Source organism: Cibotium barometz, chromosome 40, assembly GCF_041138505.1.
Source record: "Cibotium barometz isolate CiBa-2024 chromosome 40, ASM4113850v1, whole genome shotgun sequence".
NCBI lineage: Eukaryota > Viridiplantae > Streptophyta > Polypodiopsida > Cyatheales > Cibotiaceae > Cibotium > Cibotium barometz.
In genome coordinates, this window is record NC_141085.1 from 23,844,414 (window position 1) to 23,854,124 (window position 9,711).

Here is a 9,711-nt window from a genome sequence, read left to right on the forward strand (position 1 = left end):
GAAGCCCAAACTAATGTTCAAGGTACTAATTAAGATTATTCCCTTTGAGCCTATACGACGGATCATGCCTGAATCATACTCAGAGGTCACTCCAACAAAGCAGCATAATGTACCATACCCTCTCCGTGCCCCACGACCTGATCTAGAAGAACTTCTTCCATTGGTGGGAGAGGGCACCTTATGCACATGTGGCCAAGCACACAAAGCTCGCCAATCCGCAGTTAGCTGACTTACTGGAGAGGATAGTAACATTTATGATCAGCTACTATTTTCGCAAGTGGCAAAAAGCAAACCCCGTGCACACAAGAGGCGGCTACGCCACAATCATAACTACTAAAGAGCACCCCCGCCTGGAGGATTTCGGAATTCAACCCGAATATGGAGGAAAGAGTACCTAGTGATTCTAGAATACAACCAAGTGTACATGACCTTGCCACCCACATTGCGGGTCGATCCAGTGTACATGCCAATAAAAGAAGATGGACGCTGTCTATTGGAGTTTCACGAAGCCAAAAGACATGACTCGCATGTGTGCTACAACTTTCCAATCTTTGTACCAGCAACTTTTAGCCACATACAGGAACAAAGACAGCAAATATTGACATGGATCCGGGCATGGCGCAATATCCCTAACCCCGCCATTGTAGCCAGTGTCAGATTGTTAAAGTTAGTGGTGGTAATCATAGACCAACCAAAGGAGCATTATGATGGTTATGAGGTAGAAAACTTGAGGTTCGACATGAACCAAGGCCCATCAGATAGAGGGATCATGCTTTACTACCACTGTCTTCGATGTCTTCTAGGATACATGCACATCACTTTTGAAGATATGGTAGATACTGGAATTTGGATATCCCATTCAGCTTTTCGACGTACACTTAAGAAGCTCCAATCCGGGATGAATTTTTACCGACATGAGTTCGGTGACCAAGCCTTCTGACCTAGGTAACACGTTCTAAGGGGGAGGATGTTAATCCCATTTTGGATTTACAAACATGATCCTCAATTGAGGACATTAATAAGTGTCATGAAACGGCACTACAAAAGTTGTACATTATGAGATATTGGCGACCCAAGGCCTAGTAAGTGAGTTTTGGGTACCTAAGTGTGAATAAGGGCCAATTGTATATAAGGCATTTTCTCATAAGGGCCACCCAAGGCCTAGTAAGTGAGTTTTGGGTGCCTAAGTGTGAATAAGGGCCAATTGTATATAAGGCATTTTCTCATAATGTAAAGACACAATCCCCTTTGTGCTATTAAGAGCTCTCCCTTTGTGTCTTGATAGTAGAGATTGACGGAGTGAGAGTATTCTAGCATTGTGCCTCTTTCATGCTTGTGTAACTTATGCTTGTGTGAGAGAGTGAGAGAGAGAGAGTGATTGCCCTAAGCGACGGTGTGAGCGACTCCACGGTGATAGTGTGGAGGTGAAGCTTGGAGTTTGGAGCTGAACAAGCGAGCTTGGAGTCCTCAAGGGACTCAAGATCAAAGAATTAGTAAGTACCCTATGACAGTTGTGATCTATTGCTCATCCATTAGTAGGTGAATGTGGAGAGTATCCTCTTGGAGGTGTAGTAGCCCATAACAGGATATTGATGCAATGTTTAGTAGGTTTTCTGAGAAACTAAGGACTAGCTAGACATTTACCTTCCCAAATTTAATAAAAATATTCAAGGATAGCCAAGTATCTTCTCCAAGGTAAAGGAGATTTTGGCAACATCTAAGGACTGTGAAGGCCAGTGAGTTTAGATTATTAGAGTACTAGTTGGATCTATATTGGTCACTTTTTGTTTATGAGTCAGTGCATGTTAGTCCCCTACTATTTAGAATTTGATTGTTTTTAATACTTTTCTTTCAAATTTTATGGATATTTTCTTAGCAACATTGTAGCTTAAACGATGTTTGTAAAACCCCATATGTGTTATTATCTGAGTAGCAACTTTCCCTTTCAAATTTACTGAAATTACCAAAGTCATCAAAATTACCAAAATTAATTTAAAGATACCAATTTCATTTTTTCCAAAATGCATGGAATTGTCCAAATTCCCTAATATGGACTTCAAGCCTATCCCTAGCACCTTAGCTTCTCAACACCTCTAGACTGTATGATGGCAAAAGAGACTTGTACTTGATAGTCATAAAGGTTTGTAATAGGATAATGGGCTATCTTAGATAAAAGGCTAAAAGTTTGTGAACACAAACTAATGATTTTACTTCAAGGCCATGTCCTAAGTTCACTACCTTCATAGAGAGCTATCTTTTTGAAAATGTATGAGGCATGGAGGCAAGGCCCCCTCTTGATGGAAAGAATATATGATGGTAAAAGAGAAAAGGACTTGCTAGTCACAAAAGTTTGTATTAGGATAATGGGTTATCTTATATAAGTTTGTGAGCACAAACTAGTGATTTGATTCACTTTAAGGAATATACCCCCCCTCCAAAAATCCCCCAAAACAAAAAGACAAGAAATAAAAAAGATTATAACTTTCCATGGGATTATTCAAAGGGAGTGTTTGGTATGGATGCTAAAGAAAAATGAAGGTAACTTCCATGCTACATCATGAATAGGATGGATATAAAATATAATGTAGGACCTTTTATACTTCATTTCAAAGGTCCCTTATAAAGTAGCATCTTTTATACTTCATTCCAAAAGGTCCCTTATAAAAATATTTTATTTGTCTTACATATCTAGAATAGTTTGGTCCCATGCACATAAAATCTTAAAGACATCTTATAGATGGGTTAATCATGGATATGCATTGAGATATTTGAGGTCTTTTTTTAATGCTTTCAAAAGTGAGGGGATATTGGTCAAATTGTGTTTATCCTTAATAAAACCATCTAAAACTATGCATTGGTAATATTTAGCATCATCAACTCTTCATTTTTGGTTGTGATCACTTGCATTTTCTATACATTAAAAATGATCTTTACTTGCTAGACAAATCAGAATTGTTTCAAATCTCAAAATATACATCACCATTTGCTCTAAATGTAGGGACAATCTCCCTTATTGTTGGTTGTGAAGTCATGTGTTTTAGAATGGTTGGGAGGAGACTAAAGAGATCATAGGAGAGAACTACTTGAATTTGTTCATAAAAGTTCACATAAGTAGAAGGCTATGTCCCACCTTGGCTACATTCATAAAGAGCTATCTTTATAATAAAAAAAGTATGGAGCATGGGGCCACCCCTTGATGGAGAGACTCCCTTGATGGAGAGCTATCGTTTTTTTAATGTATGGGGCATGGGACCTCCCTTGATGGAGAGACTCTTTCAAGACAATGAGATTAGGGGAGACAACTTGATAGTCATAAAAGTTTGTAATAGGATAATGGGATATGTAGATATAAGGCTATGTTTAGACAACATAGGAAAGAAGTTCGTGAACACACAGTAATGGTTTGCTTAACTTTTCTGGCTATTGGGTGCTTCGAGTGTGCTGAGTTGGTGTAGCTCGTGGCCTCTCAAATTCAAGGCTTGAGTTTGAACTGTAGCCTTGAACAAAGCCAGCTAGAGGCAAGCTGAATTTCACACCTCTGTCTCGCATCGGAAAAGATAATTCTAGGGAATTCCATGGTATTTTACAAAGAATTTACACACATGTACACATGCACACACACACATCTCTCTCCATCCAAGAAAAAAAACCAAAAACCAAAAAACCACCCACACAAACCAAAAACAAAAAACCATCCACACTAGAGAAAACAAGGAGGCAGTGGGCACATATGTAACCCCCCTAGGTAAGGATAGATGGTTATTGAGGGGCATGGCATGATATAAAGAGGCCTCTATCCCAAAGCGTTTTCACAAGCCACCCCTGTTCAACTCTCTGCTCTCTTTGTTTTACCACAACCTCTCTCTCCCACACCCACACCCACACCCACACCCAGCCAACGGCCCTTTTTTTAATCAATAGCCTGTCCTGTGTTTGGCTTTGGCAGCTATGCCTTCATCTACGACGCAAGGGCAGGTGATCACTTGCAAAGGTGATGGTTTCATTCGTAAGATGTGTTGCCGAATTAGAGCTTAGATTAAGGTTTCCTATGTATTGATTGATGGTGGTGGTGGTGGTGGTGGGTGGTTGTTTCCATGCCTGCAGCTGCTGTTGCATGGAAACCCAAAGAGCCCCTTGTGATTGAAGATGTCCAAGTTGCACCCCCACAGGCAGCAGAGGTCCGCTTGAAAATCACCCACACTTCCCTTTGCCACAGTGATGTCTTCTTCTGGGAAAATGAGGTGCTTATTTATTGCTCTCAATCGATTAATTCCTTCATTTAACTTTGGCTTAATCCCATTCATCTTTTGCTTAATCCAACACCCAACATCCGTTAATCAACTCTCAATCGTTTTAACCACATAATTTATCCCATTGCAGGGTCTGTTTCCTCGTATTTTGGGCCATGAGGCAGCAGGGTAATGGCTCGAGATCTCTCTCTGTAAACGTCCTCTAAGCACGTCGATTACCCCTCAAATTACTTTAATCGCTTCTTCTTTTTTGAAGAAATTGCCTGAAATATTATCTCCATGGATCTTCATGTTGTGATCTATTTGGTTATATATATATATATTCTCCTTTCTTAACGTTTTTCAGAACAGCCCAGATTCTTCCCTTAATTATCATGCTAATCACTTTTTAGAGCTCCTTAGAGCTCATCACGGCATTCCAAGTATTAATGGTAACTTGTTGGATTATGTGCTAGTCAACATATTATGGTTCATGGTTCATGATAACTTTGTCAAGTAATGAATCACATGCGTCTTATCAGCAAATGGTTTAAAGTAGGGGTAGGATTATCTTCATGTGTTAATCCCTAAACATATGGCTAGCAATAAATCATGTGTAAGCTTTAGATTGTGTTACGCGTAGCTTTATGTGTTAATTTCGGGTGGGTAGTGCTAATCTTTGTTCAAATAATGCGTTACTTTACTGGGCCATATATGATTATCTTTTTGTGCTAATCAGCAAATTGGTAGTAGTAATCTTTGTTTTCAAGATTAGAGTCGGATAATGCTTAACTACAGGTGGCTATGTATGATTAACTTAATGTGTTAATCAACAAATGGGCAGTGATAATATTTGCTTTTAAGTGTTAATGAACAGTGGTGTTTCTAAAAAAGTGGTTGGTTTCAATGACGGTGGTGCAGTGTATTTGATTAATTAAGTACTAGAGAAGTTATGATTAACTTCCAAGTGGTGTGACTTAGAGGTGTTAATTAACAGGTGATTAATGGTGTTAATTAACAGGTGGTTGGTGTTGATGATGGTGAATGTGCAGGGTAGTGGAGAGTGTGGGGGAAGGGGTGACAGATGTGAGGGAAGGGGATCATGTGATACCTCTCTTCACAGGGGAGTGTGGGGAGTGCAGGCAATGCAAGTCAGACAAGACCAATCTGTGTGCCAAGCTCAAGGTGGTTCCCGGGAGAGGGACGATGCTGGGGGACGGCACCAGCCGGTTTTCGATCAGAGGACAGCCAATCCACCACTTCCTCAATGTGTCTAGCTTCAGTGAGTACACAGTGGTGGAGGCTGGCTGTGTGGCCAAAATCAACCCATCTGCCCCCTTGGATAAAGTCTGCTTGTTGGCTTGTGGCATCCCAACAGGTAGGTATCTCAATAGTCCATCCTTAATCTGATTCCATTGTTAAAAATTAAACTGTTTAAGTGTTAAAAGTTGAGTTAGATTAGCAATTTAGCTTAATTTTCTCTGTTTAGTGTGTAAGGTTAGGAGCTTAAGCAGTCATCTTTCTAGTATTGAGCTTAATTTCCTCAAATTATAGGAAGCTTAGCACTAACTATTACCTCCCTCTCATTAAGCAGCTATCGTTGTGTTAGCTTAAATTTCTCTAATATTTAGCTTAATTCCTAATAAGATAGATCTAGCGCAATTCGATTTAATCGGTTTAAAAGTGGTTACAATTTTGTTAAAATAAATGAGTTTAATTCTCTTACATGTTGTAAACATCATTAAAAATAACAAACAGGTGTTGGAGCTGCTTGGAACACTGCCAAGGTTGAAAAAGGATCAAGTGTGGTCATCTTTGGGCTCGGGGCGGTTGGCTTAGCGGTACCATAATTTTTTTGATTTTTATTCTTTTATTTTGTCCCCCCCCCTTTTTAAATATCTCATTTTGGTGCATTGAAAATAAGCAAGGTTCACTCTATGCATTTAATTTCATATATTATATACTTAATATATTTATCTATATATATATGAAAAAATAATTCGAGTAATCTTATGCCACCCATTTTTATTATTTTCATCAACTATTTATATAATTGAAGTATTATTTATTAAGGCAAGTTGCCGTGTCGAGATTAGATAACTTCTGACGTATATAATATATATATATATTATATAAAACGGCGGTTTCAAAAATGATGAAGGTGGCAGAAGGGGCCAGGATGGCAGGCGCGTCACGTATCATTGGAATTGACGTAAACCCGAAAAAATTTGAGCTAGGTATTTTACTCTGAAATTTGATAAATTTGAGAGCATAAATACAAGACATATAAATCAATAAAAAGCTAGTTTGTAAAAATCTCCCCATTTCTCTAATATAATTCCAGTCTTTTAAAAAAAATTCAGTATGTTTATTAACATGATAACAAAAATTTACAAAAACTCTTTTTTTTTAAAGTTTTTTTACCCTTTTTTTTTCTTATTGGGGTGCAGCTACACAGTTTGGGGTCACCGAGTTTGTCAACCCTCATGATTCAAGCGAGCCCATTCAAAATGTAAGATAAATGATAGCGACTTTTCTTTTAAAAAATATCAAACATTTTTTTAATTTCGATTCATTTGTGTGTAGGAACTTGGTGTAGTTTTTATTACTTTTATTATGTTAAGCTATAATATTTGAAAGATAATATGTGGTCCATGACTTTAGGATATAGAGGACAAAAGTGAGTACCAATCTTTTAGTGTGGATCTGCTATGACTTTTGTCAATCTTCTCTATATCTCTTCTCCTCTCCATATATATTATATAAACAAAGAGTTTCACGAAGTTGCCATGTGGCAAGAGTTCGAGAAGGACGTTTGAGGCGTCGGGGTAAAATTTGAATTTGGAGGTTTGAGGAGTTGTGCGAAGCACGTGTATAGCTAACTAGTTTGAATTTGGAGGTTTGAGGAGTTGTGCGAAGCACGGGTATAGCTAACTAGTTTGGGTAAAGTGAACATGTGCTTTTTGTAAAGGAGTTTCCAAGGGCTTGGTCAAAGATTTCTGTTTCTTATTTTTTTTTAAAAGTTGGGCTTTCTTTACTATAATTATTTCGTAAGTTGGGCTCCTTATCTTTTATCTTTTCAAATGGGCTTTCAATTTTGTGTGGTTTTAGCTATGCCTTTTAAGTCAAAAGATTCATTTTTGAGTTGAATGTTACTCCAAGGTGCTTTTGTTTCAAAGTGGACACATGAAAGGATCTTTTGTAGTCAAAGCTGTATGACTTTCTTGGGTGCCTTGAGAAAAGAGGATTTAGCACTTTCATCAAACCCCACAAGACCTCACATGCAATCCTAACTTGTTTTGGGTGTAGGTGGTGCAAAAGATGACGGGTGGAGGTGCCGACTACTGTTTTGAATGCGTTGGCAATGTCGATCTCATGCTTGCGGCCTTTGAAAGTTGCCATGAGGTTACAAAAGTCTTACTAGTTTTTTTGATTGAAACTAATAGTAAAAAATCATCCATGCTTTTTTGAACTACTTAAGCAAAATATGTCATTGCCTTTAGATAATTTTCTCATTAGGAAGACCAAGTCCATGAACTCATAAGTCAATCCAAGCTCATACCCTCAAGGTTGTTGTGAATGTGGTTTTGTTTTAGTATACAATGGGTAAGTGTTACATTCAAAAAAGTTTAGGATAAATTTATCATCAAAAAGACTAAGGTTGAATGTTCATAGAACTACTCAACCAACAAAAAGGGCTAAAGGGCATTTAACAAATAGTGTGAAAGGGATAGAGGTAAAGCTAAAAAATGTTCAAAATGTTCTCTTCTCTTCCCTTTTGTTAGACTTTTTTCAAGTGTCTTTATCAAAAGGATTCATTTATTCTCTCTCTCTCTCTCTCTCTCTCTCTCTCTCTCTCATTCATTCTCTCTCTCTCTCTCTCTCTCTCTCTCTCTCTCTCTCTCTCTCTCGTCTCTTCCCACATTCTCAAGTCCACGTCCAAGAGACAAAAGTAAAGGGACATATAATTTATTGGTTTTTCTCTTTTTTCAAGAGACAAGACATAAAATGGTTTCTTGGTTTTCTCTTTTTTCTTTTTTCTTTTTTTCGTATCATTGCAATTTACAGAAATCATTCTCCCTCTCTCTCTCTCTCTCTCTCTCTCTCTCTCTCTCTCTTCCCACATGATCAAGTAGAAAGTAACCTTAAGCTCGAGGCCAACTCAATATGTTGCCATTCTTAGCTTGCCTTTCTTTTTCACGCCAACTTTGCTAGAGCTTTGTAGTACACATTTTGTTAAGTACCAATGCCACTCACATTTCTCAATGCATGCTCAATGTTTCCCACCTTTGAAACTCATTTATAATGAGCTTGTTTCATTTGACCGGAGGTGTAAATATATATGTGTGAATACTCATTTATACATAGGTATGAATGCATACATATATATATATATATACATTGCTCCCGAGATGTCTCATCTAGACTTCTTGAGTTTGTGCAAGTCAATATATAGTGTTTGTGTGTGCTAAATATTATTGTATATGGTGGTGCTAAATTGTTGTGATTATGTGATTACAGGGGTGGGGAAGAGCTGTGTTGGTTGGCATTGAAGTGAGGCCAAAGATGCTGTGCATGCATCCCATGAAACTATTTGATGGGAGGGAGATCAAAGGCTCAACCTTTGGGGATTTCAAGGGGAAGTCCCAAGTTCCAAATCTCGTGGACATGTACATGAAAAAGGTAATGAAACTTTTCTTTTTCTTAAAATAAAAAAAATGACGTGGAAGTAACACACACTCTTCAACCCCGACCCCACCCTTTTAATGTTTTTTTGTGCTTTTTCGGTGTGAACTTTCTTTCTCGGGTTCTTTTAAATATAATATATAATCACCCCCTTTGATTTTTTTTCCTTTTAAAATAGTCTGAAGCCTATCTTTTGATATTTGTGAAGATTTTGGCAAGGGTTTTTAAATAAAAAACTTATTTGCAGAATATTATATGTTAATTGATTTATTGGTTGGATCTTTTCTTGCTTTGTTTTTTGCCCGCAATATTGAAAATTGGAAGACGTTGAAGGTGGACGAGTTTGTGACGCACGAGCTGCCGTTTGAAGAAATAAACGAAGCCTTCAAGCTCCTCCTTGACGGCAAGAGCTTGCGATGCGTCATGCACATGTCCCACTTATAATACCGGGGATAAGTAGTTTAATAAAAATTGGCTCAATAAATAGTCAGAATACCTTTTTTTCCAGTTTCAAAATGCCTTTTGATCATTTTCAATTAGTTGTTTCAAAAATGCATAATTCCTATGAAGTGATTATCTGTCGCTATTAGATAATAAAACCAATAATCTAATATACATATAGATTTATTTATTCTCTTATCCGGATAATATCGTTCATTGTAGTACAAATGAAATGGGTTTTAATTTTGAGTAATATATATGTTTTCTCAAATGCCTTGTGTATTCAAATTCGAGAATTTGGTACTTTCATATTCAAACGAGAATGACCCTAAAATATATCTATATTTATGACAAA

General features: G+C 37.6%; 1 protein-coding gene across 1 annotated transcript; it reads left to right on the forward strand.

Annotated features, from left to right (window-relative positions):
- Positions 1–3,757: 3,757 nt before the first annotated feature.
- On the forward strand, positions 3,758–9,425 carry LOC147615332 (alcohol dehydrogenase 1-like). Its single transcript, XM_086779412.1, has 10 exons — positions 3,758–3,991; positions 4,105–4,241; positions 4,381–4,418; positions 5,282–5,607; positions 5,988–6,070; positions 6,391–6,466; positions 6,680–6,741; positions 7,539–7,634; positions 8,751–8,912; positions 9,240–9,425. Exons 1-10 carry the CDS (start codon positions 3,949–3,951, stop codon positions 9,357–9,359), a joined length of 1,143 nt encoding a protein of 380 aa, XP_086635538.1. The 5' UTR covers positions 3,758–3,948; the 3' UTR covers positions 9,360–9,425.
- Positions 9,426–9,711: the final 286 nt, after the last annotated feature.

Excerpts from the sequence above, each read along its gene's own strand:
- LOC147615332 (XM_086779412.1), top strand. The coding sequence starts at position 3,949 with ATGCCTTCATCTACGACGCAAGGGCAGGTGATCACTTGCAAAG. Across the intron at positions 6,071-6,390 it reads TCGGGGCGGTTGGCTTAGCG|GTGGCAGAAGGGGCCAGGAT; the intron begins GTACCATAATTT and ends AAAATGATGAAG. Across the intron at positions 6,467-6,679 it reads CCCGAAAAAATTTGAGCTAG|CTACACAGTTTGGGGTCACC; the intron begins GTATTTTACTCT and ends ATTGGGGTGCAG.